The 21,609-nt window shown below is 37.7% G+C and overlaps 1 protein-coding gene across 26 annotated transcripts in view; it reads left to right on the forward strand.

Moving 5' to 3' along the window:
- LOC140577531 (neurofascin-like) overlaps positions 1-21,609 on the forward strand; it is a 79,503-nt gene that overhangs the window by 45,985 nt on the left and 11,909 nt on the right. For 13 of the 26 annotated variants that reach the window (XR_011988708.1, XR_011988707.1, XR_011988709.1 and 10 more), the window contains 11 exons: positions 5,322-5,423; positions 5,603-5,800; positions 7,035-7,105; positions 7,404-7,626; positions 8,470-8,585; positions 9,174-9,384; positions 11,881-12,003; positions 12,486-12,659; positions 14,330-14,356; positions 18,079-18,246; positions 19,364-19,486. Coding sequence is in view for 23 of the 26 variants with exons in the window: in XM_072708425.1 (XP_072564526.1) it covers positions 5,322-5,423; positions 5,603-5,800; positions 7,035-7,105; positions 7,404-7,626; positions 8,470-8,585; positions 9,174-9,384; positions 11,881-12,003; positions 12,486-12,659; positions 14,330-14,356; positions 18,079-18,246; positions 19,364-19,486 (1,536 nt within the window). In the remaining 3 variants the exon portion in view is untranslated. Of the gene's footprint in view, positions 1-5,321; positions 5,424-5,602; positions 5,801-7,034; positions 7,106-7,403; positions 7,627-8,469; positions 8,586-9,173; positions 9,385-11,880; positions 12,004-12,485; positions 12,660-14,329; positions 14,357-18,078; positions 19,321-19,363; positions 19,487-21,609 lie in introns of those variants that run through there. The other 13 variants (XM_072708440.1, XM_072708442.1, XM_072708443.1 and 10 more) reach the window with 6 other exon arrangements.

Consider the following 21,609-nt stretch of genomic DNA (forward strand, 5'->3'; position numbering starts at 1 on the left):
CCTTAATTCTACGTGGCATTGATCCAACAAGGTGCTGAAAGCATTCTTTAGAAATGTTGGCCCATATTGATAGGATAGCATCTTGCAGGTGATGGAGATTTGTGGGATGCACATCCAGGGCACGAAGCTCCCGTTCCACCACATCCCAAAGATGCTCTATTGGGTTGAGATCTGGTGACTGTGGGGGCCATTTTAGTACAGTGAACTCATTGTCATATTCAAGAAACCAATTTGAAATGATTCGAGCTTTGTGACATGGTGCATTATCCTGCTGGAAGTAGCCATCAGAGGATGGGTACATGGTGGTCATAAAGGGATGGACATGGTCAGAAACAATGCTCAGGTAGGCCGTGGCATTTAAACGATGCCCAATTGGCACTAAGGGGCCTAAAGTGAGCCAAGAAAACATCCCCCACACCATTACACCACCACCACCAGCCTGCACAATGGTAACAAGGCATGATGGATCCATGTTCTCATTCTGTTTACGGCAAATTCTGACTCTACCATTTGAATGTCTCAACAGAAATCGAGACTCATCAGACCAGGCAACATTTTTCCAGTCTTCAACTGTCCAATTTTGGTGAGCTCGTGCAAATTGTAGCCTCTTTTTCCTATTTGTAGTGGAGATGAGTGGTACCCGGTGGGGTCTTCTGCTGTTGTAGCCCATCCGCCTCAAGGTTGTGCGTGTTGTGGCTTCACAAATGCTTTGCTGCATACCTCGGTTGTAACGAGTGGTTATTTCAGTCAAAGTTGCTCTTCTATCAGCTTGAATCAGTCGGCCCATTCTCCTCTGACCTCTAGCATCAACAAGGCATTTTCGCCCACAGGACTGCCGCATACTGGATGTTTTTCCCTTTGCACACCATTCTTTGTAAACCCTAGAAATGGTTGTGCGTGAAAATCCCAGTAACTGAGCAGATTGTGAAATACTCAGACCGGCCCGTCTGGCACCAACAACCATTCCACGCTCAAAATTGCTTAAATCACCTTTCTTTCCCATTCTGACATTCAGTTTGGAGTTCAGGAGATTGTCTTGACCAGGACCACACCCCTAAACACATTGAAGCAACTGCCATGTGATTGGTTGATTAGATAATTGCATTAATGAGAAATTGAACAGGTGTTCCTAATAATCCTTTAGGTGAGTGTACATACACACCAATTCTTGCTCGCTCCAGGTGTTTCATGTAATATATGACAATGGGTTCAGCCACTATATGGGGGTATATTTGGGCATAAATGAGGGGCCATTTTGTGTCTAGTTATAAAATTTAGTCGTACTGTCTCCAAAAATGGTCGCAAAATGACGTGTTCCTACACTGTAAAAAAAAAATGTTCAGCCAACTCAAAAATTCAAGGCAACATGCTGCGATAACATTTTTGAGTTAAGCTAGCCAACTCAATTACAGAAGTTTAACAAACTTATAGACAGAGGTTCAGCTAACTTTGACTTCAGAGTTAAGGCAACACTGTAATACAAGTTAGATTAACCTAGGTACAAAGTTTCAATAAACTTGGATTGTTAAATTGTCAACACTATTTTGCAAGTTCGATTAACATAGGTACAGAGGTTTAGTCAACTTTGTTTGAGGAGTCAAATTAAATACCTCCTGAGACCCAAGGAAAAAAGTGTCCTTCAATTGTAGGTCATTTGTCTTTGGAGGAAATAAGACATCTTACAATTTAGATTTTTTATTTTAATTTCACAGCATGTCCTCTTTAGTGCACAACAAGAATAAATACGTTTCCCAACATCAGTGAAAAAATAAATGCAAAAATACAATGTCCACTACAATGGACATAAATGAATAGGTCGGGTCTCAGGAGGTTAAATAAACCTGCCTTGTTTAGGTGACATTTTAAGAGTTAATGTTTTCATTAACTTTTTTAAATAGCAAGATTCAACTGTAATATTTCAAGTTGCCTTGTTTAGCGTAATAAAAAACTTATATTACCATTAGAACTCACTGAAAAAAGTGTCACAAGTTTCACGTAGAATTGATGTATAATTTTCTTTCAACTTTAATTTTTTAGCTGCCCCATTTTAATATGCACACAAGAAGTCATGAAGATCAGAAGAGCCATCCCAGATTTACCCACCATCATGAGAAAGACTCTGACCAAAAAGGACCTTGCAGCTTTTTTTTTTTTTTTCTTATATTGAAGTTTTGCTGGCTCAGTTCTGACTGATCTTAGAGGTTAGAGAGCTGTGGTCTTGGTGGTTTTATAGCATGTTGATATCAAGACAGATGGAAAAACTCTAGGAAACGTACTGGGTGTGTCTCCCGAGTGATTTGTATTTTAATGTTATAGTGGTGTATTTGATTGCAGGTCCCGCCCTTCGATGATTAACATATTTGGAAAGGTTTCAGGACAGTTTCTGTGCAGCTCCTGGTACCACCCACTCCCCTTTAGACCAATGGTGCTGGATGTATATTTGCATAGTATGACACAGTACTGTCTTTAACTTAAGATTTTTTTAATCCACCATGATTGTGATGAAGAGGGCAAGAGAACAAAAACCACATAAATGGTTTTAGTCTGCTTGCCAGTGAGTAGTTCAGATGGAGTATCCTCTACGGTTCAAAGAAAATGATATGGAAAATGATTTGCTTCGCTTTGATTCACAGCCAAGACCCTCTAGGAAATGCATCCAGACCATACAGTATGTACCTCCGTAATTTATATACTATGAAAGAATGTGTTGCAAAGCACAACAAGATTTCTTGGGGGATGCATACACATAAGAATAACAGCACTTAGACCAATTAATATACATCAAACCAAAAGCAGTAGCTATCAAATGTGGCAAAGACTAATATTAGTGCCATACCATCCTCAATTGTGGTGGGTTTCTAAAAATTAAGCTTAATGAAAATCTGAATATTAAATGAGCAAAATGATTTCATTGGTTTTCCAATCCAAGTTGTGGTCTAAAGACAAAAGGTACTGTTTCTGGCCACTGTATCTTGTTTATAGCTATTTATACAAGGATGCAACAATGTGTTGTAATAAAGTAGACTGTTGCAGTAAACTGGCTTTTGGGTTATTTAGTTCTTTCAAATTATATTTATTAGTTGAGAATGAGCAGTTTTATTGGTTTTAAGTGCAAAAATCTAATGTATTAGATTGACTACTTTAAGTTGAACTGACTTGAAAAAATTATATTAACCAAACTTGAAAAAAGTTTGAAAAAATGAAGTAATATTTTAAGTTGATCCAATGTTTCCTTTTTAGCCTATAGGTTCTAATGGTAATATGTTTTTAGTACTCTAAACAAGGCAACTTGAAATATTACAGTTGAATCTCGCTATTTAAAAAAGTTCATGAAAACAGTAACTCTTAAAATGTCACCTAAACAAGGCAGGTTTATTTAAATTTAATTTGACTCCTCAAACAAAGTTGACTAAACCTCTGTACCTATGTTAATAGAACTTGCAAAATAGTGTTGACAATTTAACAATCTAAGTTTATTGAAACTTTGTACCTAGGTTAATCTAACTTGTATTAGTGTTGCCTTAACTCTTAAGTCAAAGTTAGCTGAACCTCTGTCTATAGGTTTGTTGAACTTTTGTAACTGAGTTGACTTAACTCAAAAATGTATTGCAGCATGTTGCCTTGAATTTTTGAGTTGACTGAACATTTTTTTACAGTGATAGGTTAATCTAACTTGTATTAGTGTTGCCTTAACTCTTAAGTCAAAGTTAGCTGAACCTCTGTTTATAGGTAATTTGTTGAACTTTTGTAACTGAGTTGACTTAACTCAGAAATGTATTGCATCATGTTGCCTTGAATTTTTGAGTTGGCTGAACATTTTTTTTTTTTACAGTGTATAACGTTACTTTAGACAACCAATTATCAATGACTTTAGATCTTTACACAATTTGCTGCATGATTATTAGCTCACAGACAGAGAGATTTACTGTTTGGGTATCAGAATGTGGCATACTGAAAAAGAATTAGTTTTTCAGTCCTTGGTAGAATCTCAGCATTTTGGTCGATACCACAAAAGTACCGAAGTACAGTACTCAGCCCTACTCATGGATCCTAGATTTCCTCACCAACAGATCACAACATGTCAAAATAAGAAATCATACCTCTTGAATCCTCATACTAAACACAGGCACGCCACAAGGTTATGTGCTCAGTCCAGCCCTCTTCACTGTATTCACCCATGATTGCACCCCTACCCACTCCTCTAACATTGTAATGAAGTTTGCTGATGACAGCAATATAGTGGGACTCATATCTAACAACATGGAGACATACTACAGGGAGGAGGACGAACATCAGGTTGAGTGATATACAGACAACTATCTGGTCCTGAATACCACTAACATCAAAGCAATCATTGTGAACTTCAGGTGATCCAAAAAGACCACCCATTCCCCCCTCCATATGAAGACGTGGAAAGGATCAACATATTCAGACTCCTGGGATTTCACAGTATTCACCTATTGTGGTCCCTTAACACTTCCCATCTGGTGAAGAAAGCTCACCAGAGGCTCTTCTTAAGCAAACTCAAATAAGCCAAATTTCCCCCTCAGCTCCTGGAAAACTTTTATCACAGCACCATAGAGATCACCCTCTTCCACTGTGCCATGGTGTGGTATGCCAGCTGCACCTTCTAAAACAGAAAAGACCTGGCCTAATGTGACAAGAACTGGTCAGAGAATCATAGGAGCTATGCTTCCGAATTTGAACACGGTATATGTTAGCTACCTGTGCAAGAAGGCTACTAACATCAGCAAAGACCCAACACACCCTGGATACAGTCTACTTGTCACCTTGCCATCAGGATAGAGATGTAGAGCTATCAAAGCTCACACTAAGACTGAAGAAAAGCTATTTCCACAGAGCCGTCGTTTCCATCTCCCTCATAGTTATTTTGGAAGGAAATATATTCCATTCAGCATTCTCCATGCATCCCTTACTACATAATGCAGTTGGATACTTTTATTATTATTATATTTCATTTTATTATTATCATATTATTATGGAGTACTATAGAGACAATACACAGCATTGTATTAATGTAGCAACAGTACTTTAATCAAATTCACTTTGATTGTGCAATGTCTTCAGACTGTACTATTTTTAATTGCTGGCCTTTGAATACTTTTAGGTTGTACATTATCATGAATGCATTTTGTTTTAAGTAAATTCATCTTAGTACCTACTGATTTCTATCTGCATGTTGCCACAGACAATTTTGTTGTAAACATACAATGACAAAGTCCCATCTTATCTCATATCATCTTCTAATACTTTGATCAGCTGTGAATGACCATATGGAATAAAAGTTTAAATCCTTACAGACCGCCCAGATCCCCCTAAGGACCTAGAACTATCAGACCCTTCAGAGCGAAGTGTCCGACTCACCTGGATCCATGGAAATGATAACAACAGTCCCATTACAGGTAAGACCTTCCCTTCTCAATTAAACTCAATGCTGTTTTTCCTCCAACCCCTAAACATATCTTTAACAAATTATGAAAGCCTGCCTTTATTCTTCTAGTGACAGTGCTAGTGATAGCAATACTCCTTTATTTACTTTTTTTTTGTCTTTTTCACCCCACATCCTCCAACACTTCTCCAGAGTTCCTCATCCAGTTTGAGGAGGGCCGCTGGCAACCTGGAAAATGGCAGAATTTGTCAAGTTGCCCTGGTGACCTCAACTCTGCCATATTGCACCTGTCGGCCTTTGTCAACTACCAGTTCCGGGTTATTGCCATCAATGCCATTGGCTCCAGCCAGCCGAGCCGCCCATCTCCACGCTACCAGACCAGTGGAGCACGTATGTTAGCCACCTGGGAACAAGATTGGGAAAAGGGGAGTTTAGTGAAAACTGTGGGTGAACTTTATTTCAAACATATACACATAAGTGTTTTAGTGCGGGGAAGCTACTATAAAAAAGGCCAATAGGATTTTGGGGTATATCCCCAGGTGTGTGGAGTTTAAGTCAAGGGAGGTATACAATTCCTTGGTGAGACCTCACCTAGAATATTGTGTGCAGGTTTGGTCACCACTTAAAAAGGACATTGCGTCCTTAGAAAAGGTGCAGCGTAGGGCCACAAGAATGATTCCTGGAATGTCATACGAGGAAAGGTTAGTTGAGCTAAATCTGTTCAGCCTCAAGCAAAGGAGACTGAGGGGGGACATGATCCAGGTCTATAAGAGTCTAACAGGTTTGGATGCTGTTCAACTGAATAGTTACTTCAGCATTAGTTCAAATACAAGAACTCGTGGCCATAGGTGGAAATTAGCGGGAGAACATTTCAAACTGGATTTAAGGAAGCACTTCTTTACACAGCGTGTAGTCAGAGTATGGAATAGTCTTCCTGATAACGTAGTGCAAGTTGAATCCTTGGGTTCCTTTAAATCAGAGCTAGATAAGATTTTAACAACTCTGAGCTATTAGTTAAGTTCTCCCCAAGCGAGCTCGATGGGCCAAATGGCCTCCTCTCGTTTGTATAGTTCTTATGTTCTTATGTTCTTACTGTGCTCAAAGAAAGTCTTGTGAGGCTTGCTTAATTTAGGAAAAAATATTGCAACTATATTGGTTTTAAAACAAAAATCATTACTTTATTCATTTTTTTACAAAAATAAATCACATAAACAACTAGTGGTTTTAAGTAAAACATTAATTTCAAAGAGCACTGAATTGAATCCCAAATTATAGTTCTAAAAGAGCTGTTCTGAGTTAAAAAGTTAATTGACAAGCAGACTCATTGAGTGATTTTTAATTGGTAACACCTTTACACTAAGAAAAAACACTAAACACTTTTAATATCCCTTTGAGAGCTAATGACTACAATTGCAGTCAACAGTCAAAAAACTATAACACTTAATAAACAGAAAATGTCGATGTGGAAGACATGCAGATATGTTAAACATTGCTTGTCAATCGACTTTTGCTATGAAACCCATGAATATGCAACATTTTTACTGAATTAAGCACTGTATATGGGGTGTGTGTGTATGCAAGTTGCTTCCAAGAAAATCACACGAGCATGTTTTGATTGTTGTAGCACCAGATGCCATCCCTGGTGAGCTCCAAGGAGTGGGCACAAAAAAAACAAACATGGAGATCAGCTGGGAGGTAAGACATCAATAATTAAACTGTGGATGATTTTACTATCCTAAATTGTAATAGGATTAATCTTACAACATATAATTCCGAAACAAAATTATGTAACTCCTTTAGTCTTATATTCCACAAATTTAACATTTTTGTTATTTTATTATGGTAATATTATTTACATCTGCCTAGCGATGATAAGGTTAAGGTGCTTGTAAACTCTATTTTCTTTTTTTGTAACAGTTTCAAAAGGATCATAGTTAGCAGTGAGTGACAAAGTATTCTTTGTTGGGCTGGCCTGGCATTTATCTCTTCATAGCCTCTGCTAGACATGGAGAGGAATGGACCTAACCTGCAATATCTGGTGTCATGGCGTCGTAAAGATGTGCCAGAGACCTGGAGAAATGCTACCACCAAATTGTCCAAGCATGTCATCCACAACACCAGCACTTACGTACCCTATGAAATCAAGGTCCAGGCAATCAACGACTTTGGGCTTGGTCCAGAGTCCAGCGTGGTCACTGGCTACTCAGGGGAGGACCGTGAGTTTTATTGTTTTCTGTCACACATAGCTACACAATCTCATATGTCTGTCACAAGTGAGGACCACAATGACCACTTCCACAATGACCACATCATGCTCAACTTCTGAAGCTGTATGTCACATTGCTCAGACCTTATAAGCAGACAATAAACATACTCAGACACAAAACATAAAGCCTTTTATTTTATCATTATTATTATTATTACAGTATTTTTAAAACAGTTGGTTTACACCAATGTTTTATTACCAAACCCCAAGCAAAACAACAATGCATCACTACAAACCACATACAAATGTTCATTTTGCTTACTGGTCAGATATGTCTGTTCCAGAAGCAAGAAAGTAAATACAGGAAGAAGGTCCTGTATCCTGGACTATGCAGTTGAACATCTCTCATATTTATGTACTGATACCTCCATGCAGAGCACACTTGGCTATGGGAGCCATTTAGCTCAAACTTGTGGAGTACACCTGGAAGTTGGGTTGCTAGGTCGGATCACGTTTGCACCACAAACAAACTGCTCCAGAGTTCGTTTGGGAACCAACCGAAACCACCTCCTCTTAATGGTCTCCGTACAGTTGTTTTGGTCTGCACCTAAGTGCAATTACTGTGTTTACAGCTGCCCAAAAGAATCACACCAAGGGGGAAATCGAACCAGTGTCTATTTTAAATGGACTGAAAGGTGCTGGCATGAAAACACCCTTAATTGCATCTTAGCTGTTTCAGTACTGCTCCAAAGTCTTGACCCTGTCTCCCGGCTGTCACAGCTACATGTTGCTCTGTTTAGAGGAGGATTAATGACCATGCGTACCACAACAGTATAAGTATTGCTTCTTCTAGGTCCCATTGCACCCCCCGCCAATCTACGTGTATCTGGGATTGACAGCACGACAGTGACTTTGCACTGGTCTCCTGTAGCTCCCAACACCATCATGGGTGCATTAAAGGAATATAGGGTGAGTCCCCATTTGAAACAGTCTGAATTTTTAATTTATGTCTGTGTTTCATTGCATGAACATAATGCATTTTTAAGTATAATTATTCAGACTTAATCTTTAATGCAGTTTCATTTTTATACAAATACACACACACACACATATATATGTGTATAAGCCACTTAAAATGACCTTTTTCTCAATGGCCCAACAGTAAGCTGCCATTGCAGGCCTGATACCAGCCACATACTGGAGTCCTTAACCTTGTGAGATAATTAGCATGTGTGGCTTCTTGATCTTAGTTTCAATCAATAAAAACTCATAGAACAATAGTAGTTGAAATCCATTTTTTGTAATAAATGTTTACTCTGTAATAAAATCTCTCTTCTGAAAAAGGGTAAAAAAAATAATTTGGTAAGAGTTTCCACCATGGACAAAAACACTGAAAGAATTCAATTTTAATTAGTCCACCGATGACCAGTTAATGTACTGTATTCTAAATGCTGCTCTACATCCTGATGCCGCATAGAGTTATGGGGAGAGCAGCATGGATTATGTCATCCCTGTTCTGAGGGGTAAGGAAACACTGATAAAGTTGCTTCTATTCAGGTGTACTACTGGAGGGAGAGTAGCATTCTGAAAGGCCTGCATGTGACCAAGGAGAAGAAGACCAAGGGCTTCAAAAACAGCAGCCCACAACCCTCGGGTATCCTGACAGGGCTTGTGCCCTACAGCAACTACAAGATGTATATGGTTGTGGCCAATGGCCAGTATGAGGGGCCACACAGCAACACCGCTGAATTCGCAACAAAAGAAGGAGGTATGAGGGTATGGTGGATTGGGTTTAATCTAGGGGCATCTAAATTCATTGGCCTCAACACAATTCAAACATTTCATATTCAGATTACACAATTCAAATTAAATATAAATATATAACCAATGGGAACAGTATTAACCCTCTGGGGTCTAGAGGTAGGGAACACACTTTCACTGACTGGGGCATGGTCACACATTTCATTGAATATCATAATTCATGGCAATTAAATTATTTGTTATATATTTGTTTTGGCATTAAACTCATCTTAATCTTAGTGTACTTTCTAAATATGTGAGATTTATGTGAAGTTTGTAATTTGACATCAAAGTATAAACATTGCAAAATGCTATTTGGAATACTTGCAGAAACATTATAAAAGTACATAGTAAGCAATGGTGGAAGTTTGTTTTGGTCCCAGATATCTCATCCCAAAGTCTTGGCTACATGAAGATGACTAAATGGTGTTGTTGGTACCTTCAGTTTGATAAATAAATAAGAAAAAGTTAACTCATGTCACTATTTATGGTCTCCTGCCATTGAATATGTAGAAGCTCTCGTGTATGCATGAGCCATTCACACCTGGCCACATCCCCCCCACCCTCTTTTATGGCACTGATGGGGATGTGTCTGGATCGCGTTTCACCGTTGCATTGTTCACCAAATTACCATGCGAATGCGATTTGAATACACGGTAATGCGGCTATTTAGAATGTGAATAGCGATTTTCATGTGTGAGCGATACTACACGCCCCCGATGTGCTAACCCTAAACCTGATGGTTTACTTTTTTGCCTATTTCACCTGATTTCAAAAACTTTAACACTTCCAACAATGGATGTTTTGAAAAGAAGACAGATTACATATTTAGTCAATGTTTTTTCATGTTTCTACAATAAGATTTCAGCGAGTTATGAACTGAAATACATGAGAAAGATACGCGGCATCGCCGAAGATGCCATCAACCCCAGAGGGTTGATGGTATCCAAAGAAAGTAGCATCTCAGAAAATAATTTTTTATTATTGTTAAACAGGGAGAACAAGCCAGTGTAAACTGTCAAAACAGCCAACTATTGAACTGTATAGAAAAATATACACATAAAGGAAGCAGTACCTGATTGGCTGCTTTTACCTAAACCAACTAGTGCTGCTTTGATGTGGAAAATTTGACTGATACCAATATTTTTGTGTAATATTGTCAATAACAATAACACATGGGGTTGGGAGGTTGCCAGCAGTGAAACTTGCCAAGTTCCCAATTAAGTGGAAAAAAATGCCCCTTCCCCACATGCCTTTGTTGAGGATCAAAAACAGCATTAAAAATTTAACAATAATAACCTTCTACACTTTTGAGGTGCTTATCTCATGAAGGGCACCATGTAACTAAAGGTCAATGTTTTATACAAAAAGTCTTATACAAGTAGAACACTAAACTCTCTTGCTACTCCAAAGCCTTCACTGTTTTTTCCATAACCAGACATAGTTTTAAAAAATGCAGTTTGCAAGATGAACTTTGACCTTAAAAAAAACAAGTTTATCCAAGTTTAGCAAATGTTGAACTATAGCAAAACTTGAGCTATAGCTTAGCCTTGTAACTCTAATAATAAGAAAATTACAGTTCATAAGAAAGTACCCCACATGATCATTTGCTACCTGGGGTGTAAAAAATGTACTATATCACAATGGGATTTTTAAATATTTAAATATTTAAAATATTCCTGAGCTCTGAAATATATGTGCAAATCACAAGGCAAATTTAATCAAAATCAAAAATGTCAAGAACTTTTTTGTCAGTTTATGAAATTAATATGATCAATATGTTAACTTATATGTTGTTCATCTCCAAGGCTAAGATTACTTTATAATTAGCTAGCTAGATAGCTACTTCAGAGTCTTGACTATTGCTACCTTAGCTAATAAAAAGAACAAATTTTTGTGCTACAAATAAGGGGTATTTCCAAAAACCTTTGTAGCTTATGAACCATTAGAATTAATGTTCTATGCTACAAAACAAGACCAAGCTTCCTAAAAGTGTTTTAGAGCAAAGATCATCACTGATCAATCAGGGAGTGCTTCCTTTATGGATATTAACGAACCTTCCCCTGCCATCCTACATTTTTGAGATTTCCATGCTGGTGCTGCTGCTTTGTGTGCCTACTTGCAGCATGAGAACATGAGCATAAGAGTGCATAACCCAGAAGCTGAAGTACCTTTAAGGGGGATTTTGTCCACTTAAAAAAAATATAATGGACTCTGACTTTACAGATTGATGTAGTTTAATTGCCACCTTAATAACTGATTCATCATGATGCATCAACATCATCTTTACACCCCTAGTTTAAAATGAATTTCACAGTGATGATCACATTTGTTTCCACATGTTACTATTTCATTTAGCATTTTGTATATAATCTTTAAAGCTTGAAAGCAGATGAGAATGTTTCATGAACAGTGTGAAATGTGTCATACTGCTCATTTAGGCTTTGGTGTCTTTGCCTTGCAGTGCCTGGTCTTCCTAAGTTCTTCAGGATCATTCAGAGGAGTACAGATACGATCTACCTTGACTGGGACAAGCCTGTAGAGCCCAACGGTGTGCTTATTGGATATATACTTAAGTACCAGACAGGTATCATCATTTTTTCTCCACTAATTTAATTATTATACATGCATTTTGCAGTTTATTCTTTCTGATACATGATGATGTGCTAACCCTAACCCTACAGCAGTATATCCAGATATTTGCATGACTCTTTGATAATATGCGAATGACAAGGAGGCATCGTTTCATATTTCTCACAGCATTTCCTATCTCTCTCACCCATGTGACACAGTAGCTCAGTGGCTAGCATGGTTGTCTCACACTGTTGGAGAGCAAGGTTTGAGTCTCTGTGCCAGCTCGACTGTATGTGTCTGGGGTCTGCATGTTCTTCGTGTTTTTTTTTATGGCTTTCTTCTGTTTCTCGCTATCCTGGGTTATTCCCTGCCTTTGCTTATGTAGCTTTTGGGGTAGGCTCTGGAACCCTGCAACCCTGCATAGGCCAAGAGGGAGTGGAATATGGATGGATCTGCCTCAACTAGCACAACTTGAAATATGTCATTTTTCCACAGTCAATGGGACACATCTAGGCCGCATGCAAATGGAAAGCTTTCCTCCTAATGTGACAACATTCTCACTTCGGCGGCCCAACCGCAGTATCCACTACAAGTTTTTCCTGGCTGCACGCACACAGGTGGGGGCTGGAGAGATGTATGCAGAGAAGTCTCCAAATTTCACCAATGAGGGTAAGATCAACCTCTAGAAGTCAACGCACCAACACCATTATATGTAAGCATCTTTCAAATGTAACTTGCTTCAGCTGGTCAGTACCCTTGTCTTAAGTGCAAGATGCACTACACCACACACAAGACCAGAAGTTTGAAATTACATTACACCTAACAGTTGTCAGTGAACATCAGCAGGAGAAAATGGTTGTTGGTGCCTTTAAGCTTAAGTTTAAGCAACAAATAGTCTGCCTAATTTTAATTCTTTAATGAAAAAATGTTAGGATAATAGGGAATAATATCAAGTTCTCCAACACCCACATACACACCAAGCGAGGCGTTGAATTTTTTCAGGTGAAAGAATAACATGAAAGCAGGAAAAGCAGAAAACATGACTTGGAGGGGGGGGGGTGCTGATCATTGTTTTTGTCTTTGGAAAACCATTGATCAGGAAGCCTGATTTAATTATGACTGAATAACCTGTCACAGACCATCTAAAATCATCTAATGTATTCCTAGCCTCATATCACCACCATCATGTTTACATACACTAATACCTTTGTATACCCTGCAAAAAGCTAAAAAATTATACCAATTTACCGGTATGTGTGTGTGTTTTTTTCCATCTGCATTGGAAACATACTGTAGACTAGAAGGCTGAACTGAAAGCCAAATCCTAAATCTTTGTTTTCTTGCTTTGTGTGTAGGCTAAAACTATTTCAGTGACAATGGCAATAATCGCTGGTTAGTCACAATCAGGTACTAACACGGGATTATTTGCATGATATCATTGATTATCAATAAAATTGTCATATCGCCCAGCCCTAGTCTGCCTGTGCAGTTTCATTTTGCAGCTATAGGACTGGCCATTAAGTCAACAATAATTAAATCATCCTTTTAAGAAATTTGTTATTGTTTACATTTTTATTAGCAAATCAGAATTTGTACAAATAAGACTGCATTAAGGATTTTAGTATAGCTGGTTTAAATCTGCAGTCTTTTTTTAATTTATATTACAGAAAATCATTTGCATAAGATATATTAAATTAACACAAAATACCATTTAAAAAAATTATGAAATACATTAATGTACTTTATTCCACAATTTAACTTTATTTTAATTCACATATATCATTGAATTTATTAAAGTAACAGGATATTAAAATAACTATTTAATAAATATTAGAATTATTTGTTTATTTCAATTGGCACAGTGTCTCAGTGCATACAATTGTGGTTTCACAACTTGGTTTGATTCCAGCCCGTCTATGTATGTTGAAAGAGATTTATACAATCAGAATTTGCATTCTGTAAATCAAAAAAGTTAAGACAATTTAAAATTTGACAACACCGCTGTATATTTTATATGAACACTTGTCTCGAAAAACCAAACTTACTACTTTGGAAAGCTAAATAAAAAGTATACAAAGCTATGTTGTTAGCTTATTTGTCACATCACCAGCCTTAACAAATAATTTTATGATGATGTTGCATCCTGAATTGGGAGAACTAGGAGAACAAAATCATGAATAGGCTATTCCTCTATGGATAATTCCTGCATTTGTGTCTTACAAGGTTTCATGTGTTTTCTTCTTTCATCCATTATAATACTTTCTCTTATAATTACAGCCCCTCTGGTATCTTTTTCTGAATTTACCTGTCTTTTGTCTCCCCTGTCCTCTATCTCATAGTTTTGACAGAAAACATTGACAACACAGGTACTGTCCTCTTAGAAATAGGCAATGCGAACCAGGCAGTCGGTACATCTGTTTGTCCTTTAACAAGGGAAAGATGTTCATCCCACACAGATGCCTCATTTCTGATGTTTTTACTACCCCTAACTGAGTGCAATGGTACAGTCAGACATACTCTCTTGAAAAACAAATCTGTCTGAGTGAACAATGAGATATTTGATTGATAATGAATATATCAATTTTAAAAAAGAAAGAAAGAAATTATTTCCGAATAGCATGCAGTCTTCTTTTCCCCACAGAGCAAGTTAATTTCAGGTGTGGTTTTTTGTTTTCACTGACTGAATTTAAGATACTGGGTATCTGCATTTTCCAGGGCTGTGCAAAATTCAGAATCTATTAATTGTGCTCCATTCCATTCATGATTTGGAATTTGAATTGAATTGGCCACACCTTGAAGGATTTTGATTTGGTACTTGCAGGAGAAACAATTTAATTCATTTCAATAAAAAAAAATCAAATCATTGCAATCACATAACACAGGAAAGTAATTTAATTTAGCCGAACATAAATATTTATGTAAAAGACTTTAAGATAATAGACTTTATATAATAGACTTGAATTAAGACTTTGGAGAAAATAGACCTAGGTCTCACTTATTTTCTACAGAGTCTTATCAAAGGCTGATGAGACTCAGTCCTATCCTGACATTGCACTGTAGTAAGGGGAATTATCAGAACAAGGCTTGATACTGCTTGTCCAAACAGGACGTTACTGGAACTCCGTTCATATACCCATCTATATGTATGTCTCAATTGTGCCCTCAGGGATTCAAAAAATCTTCAACAAAATGGCATTAGATACTACTGTACAGTTTTATTTTTATACTGGTATGTCTATGTTATACATTAATCATATTGCAGCACTTAATATTGCCATAAAAGCCCATATAACACGATGCACTCATTTTTAGTATATGTATATGTACTGTAATGGTTCTTAAGTGTTTTGAATTAGCCCAACAGACAATTAAACTAGACTAGCCAGTATTTGTAAAAAAATAAAATAAAAAGAGAAAGGGTTCTTACATCACACTCTCTTACTTTTCTAAGTCCATTTTGCACAAGTCTAAATCCTGGTTGTGTTTTTAATTGATAGGTCATTTCAGTGTCAGGGCCCACATTCTTTGTTTCCTGTACCAGTTTCTGATTTATAGCTCTTTGTACTCCACTGTCCCTGATGGCACTTACAGACTTGTATCCTCTTTACTTCCTATCCCTTGTCCGTTTTTCCATCTCCTGACGTGCATGTCGATCGCTCTGCTCATTTGCTTGGCTTTCCCCAGCCTGTTAATAAGCCCTCTCTGTTATCTGGTTTGCATGGCCTGCTTGAGGGAAAATATCTGACATGTAACACAAGCTTCCCACTAAGAAAGTCCAGCTGTAGGCTTTCATCAGCAGGGTACCTTTAATACTGATGCTACTGAAGCTATGACTACCTCAGCTTACTTTATTTGCTATGATGGTGGGGGTAGGGGGGCATGCTTCTTCTCTTTGCATCTACCTCCTGGTGAAATGTCAGTGGACATCTCCACCAAGAAATTATGTTTTTCTGTGAAGGATAGCTTATGAGTTTGCATAATGTGCTATTAATTGATACATGTATTATAAACCTTCACTGATTGTCAACCTCAGTTCATGTGGACGGATTGTTATGACACATAGACAGCAACATGCAAAGCATACTGAATGCAGCCACTCCGCACTGCACGGAATACACCTCGTTAGCACTCCTTAGTGCAATTTTTATATTTCTTCTTCCACTTTGTACTTTGAGCCTTTGTCCTATCATGCAAAGCAAGTCAATTGTAAGCTTGCTGTTATCTCTAGGATGTGCAGTATATACTGCCCACATTGCCTGTTTTCAGGTCACTGTACGTTAGGGTGGTCCAAAAATGCCAATTTAAAATTACCAGGTTAGACACATGTTGCCCTATTTCCACTTCAGAAACAAAATAAAACTGCAAAGTTTCAGGCTTCTAGCTTATTATTGAGGGGTCACTCCAGTTTGTGCCTTTTTGCACTATGGATATTTCATTTTGATGATTCAAAACATTTTTTTGTTACTGATACAACAGAAATTAAACATTATACTGTAGTAATGTGTACCAGAAACAACTGCGTTCAGTATCCCACATAAATATTATTCAGTTAAAGCGTCCTTTGAACAGCAAGGCATATCCTTCTGATGCTGTCGCACAACAGTCAGGATATACTGCTTCTGTTTCTCATCCTTTCTTAGGGTCAAGTTGAATTTTATCACAAGAGAGATTGCTTTAATTGATTTAATCCTTTAATTGATTTTTCTTCACCTTTTTGTACTGCTCCACAAGCGCAAGTAACTTTGTCTTATAATAGCAGACAGTAGAGGTCGGAACGTGTGCTGCAGTCCAGAAAGAAATAACAGCTTCAATAACTGCAGATGCACTGTCAGTCTTGGTTTTCTGGAGAATCGTATGATGATGAAAGAAATGCCGCAACACTTGTCCCTTAGAGGGTAGTCGACAACCAGTGATTGTTTCTTCAGGATGACCAATCAGCCAAACAGAACAATTACTCCGTGGGTTACACATAATGAGATAGCTGTTATGCACGCGACAGAGCTGGCAGAGTGACAGCGTTGCTATAAATAGACTGGCTGTGAGTGGCTAGTGTGTGCTGCAGCTGCTGATGCAATGTACAGTATAATGTACTGTATGTGTGCTTGGTAGCCTGCATAGTGCAATAATACAATAGGACGCATTACATGTTGTTTCAGTGTGGCTGGTAATTGCTTGCAAAAGCTGACATTTGGAGTGACCTCTAAATATCCGATTGTCTTCAAATTTTCAGTGTTTACTTACATTGTCAATTGTAATAAGGGCATCATGTGTCTGATTCAGTATAAGCAACATGAAATTTTACTATGTAACAGTGGACCACCCTACTGTACGTATATCACCAAGGTACATGGTGCCGTGTGTGTAAGTGAGCTCTGGAAAGAGTCATTTTTGAGAAACTTTTCATTGGCTTTAAGCATGCTAAATGCATCATCATGTTGACTCAACAACCATGGATTATAGTTTTCAATATACGTTTTTACATCATTGAGCTTTCCAGGACCTCCTCTTTCACACTTCTGACTCATTCAGGACAAACGGCAGCATGCAGTGGAAGGGACTCCTTTTGCATGTGGGAGGCATTTAGGGGTGCAGAGTTCTATCAGTAATGCAATCATCAAGATCCTGGATGAAAAATGTGGTGCTATACAAGTCCAGATTGCAGATTCTCTAACAGATTTGTATATACCATCAGATATAGGGATAAGTGGATTTCCCAATACTACCAGTAATTTAAGATTTGATTATATGGAAGATTTTGGATGTATAGGATTTGATGAGATTAATGTTTTAATTGTTTGATGAGATTAATTAGTGTTTTAGAAAAGGCACTTAGCTACAAGATGACGATGATACTACAGTAAAATGCATCATTTTATTTTGTGAAAAGTTTTATAAACAACCTAGAAACAATTTTTATTATTTACTAAGCAAAAATTAAATTATGGCAGAAGAAATATGTACATTTTAACACAATTCAATTGGGAATTCCATGTAGCCAAAGCCATTATGAGGTGAACTGCAGCCATTTCGTGTCTCTATATTCCTTTGTGTCCTTCTTCTTAACTTGTACTTTTTCCCTCCCTTGTAGTTGCACCCACAGATGTTATGGTGTCTGCAATTGCCCCTACCCTCTCCATTACAACTACAACTACTAGTACCACAACCACGACAATCATCACTACCACCACTACCACCTCTGCCACAACAATTCCCACTGCTTTTTCCTCAACCAAAAGCACGGACCTGGCCGTACTGGGTACATAAACACTGTCTCCCTGCATTACTTATTACTCAATTGACTGCTGGCCTCTTCAATCCTGAGAAGAATGACTAATGGCTTTTTAATATCCATCAGTTTTATGAAAAAGAGTTAACAACATCCAAACAACTTTTGGCATGCAATGGTTTGCTCTCACAAATCAATTCTCTATATTACTAAGCTGGTACACTATACTATAGTGCTCATTTTGTCAGCCTGGCTCAGTCATATACATATCTACATTTAAATATTTGAACTTATATTTACTTGCCTGGATGATATTTTTTATCTATATTATCTATGCTTTTACTGAAATATTAAGTATGCCTTGCCGTATGCAGCTGAGAGCAACAAAACAGTAGGATAACCATGGAGAACCATATTCAAAAGGTTTTGGCACTGATATAAAACTTGAGGGACCCGTGGCTATACAAATGTTCAGGCCAAACAGCCGTGTTTTAAGTTGGTGTCTGTGTTCTTTTTCTGTGCAGACCATTTATGACCGTATTTTCAAAATTTGAGAACAGTAACTTGGAATACGACTGTATAGGTCTGATTTTTTGTGGCTTAATATTAGTATTTACTTAAAATTGACTTTTGATTATTTCTTGAATCACTACTCATACAACTAGACTGTATCTGCACCAAGTTATACTGAATTGTGTGTGTGTGTGTGTGTGTGTGTGTGTGTTTACACCAATAAAACAGATATTTATGGAAAGCAAGGTTGATTCCATTATTAGAAGAACTGTCTTCAGTGGCTTGTTTGAAATACTGAATAGTTAAACATTTTAGCTGTTCATTGTAGTTTTCACAGAGCAGATTCCTGGGTCAATGAGTTTTATTGTTACAGTATTTACCTGTAAAAGCCGCCCCGATTACTATCCACTTGACTACATTTTATTACAATAAAATGTAGAAAATACCATTTTTTAGGAGAGCAAAATATTGTCAGATCCTTGAAATTTTAATATTTATGTTTGTGCCACTGGGTGTTTTGTGGCACATATTGTCATTTTTACTTGTTTAACTAGAAGGTTTAAAGATTTCTTGTAATTTATACCTTTGTTAGTTTTTTTTTTTTATCACCTTTCCTCTAACTTGTTCTGTGTAGCTCCACCTGGAAGACAGATCTGGAATCTGACGGTTGAGCCCAACAGTAACTATGCTTACGTCAGCTGGAAGCACAACTTTCCCTCCAACAGCAGCGAATTTGTGCTTGAGTTCTCTCTGAAGAGTAAGGATAAGAAACAATAGATCAACCTACTGGGGAAGGGGAAGCAATTGGGTACACTGTGCTGACTCTCTACAGGGAACTATTAATGTTTCACAATCCCATTCAATGAATACCCCCATCACTATTGAACACTCTTCCATCCATCTTGCAACCAGTTATCCAGGGAAAGCTTGTGGGGACTTAAGAACTTGCAGTACTCTTGGTGTGTGACCTTCTAAATTTGTCTTGTTCTTAAGCTGTGAATGAGGTGTCAGTGGTTGTGTCACAGGTTTTTTTTTTGTTTGAGAAATGGTGTGTCCATTATTACAATCACCCACTTTTAGACAAAGAACTAATTTGCCTAATTTTATCATCAGTTGAGGTTCCCATTCCTGATGTATTTCACTTTTTTTCTAATAAACTCTTCTCTTAAGCTGGACAGAGCAGTTTCCATTTGAGCTTGCTGCTGAAATGTCTCAGTTGTTCAGAAGAATCATACTTCCAGAAATGGTCTTTCAGGATCCTTAGAAAAAGGCAATTTGGTTTTACTGTTTGGTTTTAGACTGATACTACTTCTGCTGCACACAGAATGCAGATTTTCTACATTAATTAATGAATGCCTGGCTTAGAATGTTACAAGAACTGATTTTGCAGCAGGGATTACCATGAAAGATCTTTGAAAGTTCCCTTTAGAAAGTCTGCATAATATAGTGTGGCTAATTTAGAGAGCTATGCAGAGACTGTGATAGTGTATATATGTCAATACATTTGCTGTGTTATAGTATACCTGATATTTTAGGCTACCTTTTGGTAAAGGCAAAGGGTGTCCTTAGAACATCTGACTTGCATGTCCAGATGAAAAGGATATCTCTGCCCTTCAAACTGATGTTTCAAAAAGATGTTCCAACATTCTCACAGGAAAGTCCCGTTGGAATCTAGCTGCTTCAGATCACTTGTATTGTTTGCATTTCTCATCCATGAAATATCTGTCCTTTACCATGCAGTGCATTTGCTTTGATTTCCTGGTTGTGCAGTTTAACCTATATTTATTCTACTGCTAAACTTCACATTTCCTGTCATCATGTAACAATAAATCTTCTTGTAGTTTACAGTCACCTCCCATTTAGGGATATCTGCAATTGTCACACTACTGAGGGGACTGGGAAATTTCTGTTGTAGTTTTGGAGTTGATCATGCAATCTCTAGGCAAGGCTGGCTACTGAGTTTCCTGGAGAATTGTTTTCCATTTAAGCTAACGGTATGTCTCTGAACAAACTACTATGTTGTGAAGCTCATCAGAAATACCATTGAATTAAAAGGTCTCTTTATATGTTTGTTAATTAATTTTCTAAGTTGGGAGTAATAGAAAACAGCAAACACACAAGACCACACTTGACAGCCATTGGTTTAATGGCTTTAAAAATGGTTAAACAAACATCAGCAGCACACCAAAGTGTTCTCGTGGGTGGAAAGATGGAAACTCTCCACCTACTTTCTAACAGTGGAATGATCTCTGTTTTGCCTACCAATTAGATGTTCTAACACCATTTCTTTGAGGCTGTCTGTGTCTGCATGTAGCATGATGGCTGGTGCAACATTGTATGCCAGTGGTGTTAAGGCCTCACTCTGGTGCTCATTGCAGCTTGTAGGGAGTTTTTGCAGGGTTGAATATCAGTAGGATCATGGCATAATCATTCTTCCTTACTATAATGCTCACAGTTTTGTGAGATTTTTCTGCTTACATGTTACCTCCTGAGGCAGAACACTTAAATGCCTGATATGCATGCAGTAGTGCTTTGAACATTTGTGCAGATGCAGTCTTTTCACAAGCAAACATTCTTCCTTTTCCTTTTTCAGACAGGGACTTCTGTGTATTATTTCAGGGCTAGTGACCAAAGTTGAACTTATTCTTTCTCAAGGTGGCTGTAAATGCCAGAACATGGGGAATGTTTTTCAGTTCGGTTTACTTTGTGGTCTGACAATCTCCTTTTGGCATAGACAATCTGTTTCAATGGATGCATGACTTTTCTAATTTTGACCAGAAGGTAGCTATTTTTCCTTCTATTTTCCATTTGAGATGAAAAGAGGTGTGGAGACAACTTGAGATGCAACACTCCCCTCTCTGATAAATACCATTTGCTGGC

The sequence above is a fragment of the Paramormyrops kingsleyae genome, unplaced genomic scaffold (genome assembly GCF_048594095.1).
Source record: "Paramormyrops kingsleyae isolate MSU_618 unplaced genomic scaffold, PKINGS_0.4 ups91, whole genome shotgun sequence".
Classification (NCBI taxonomy): Eukaryota; Metazoa; Chordata; class Actinopteri; order Osteoglossiformes; family Mormyridae; genus Paramormyrops; species Paramormyrops kingsleyae.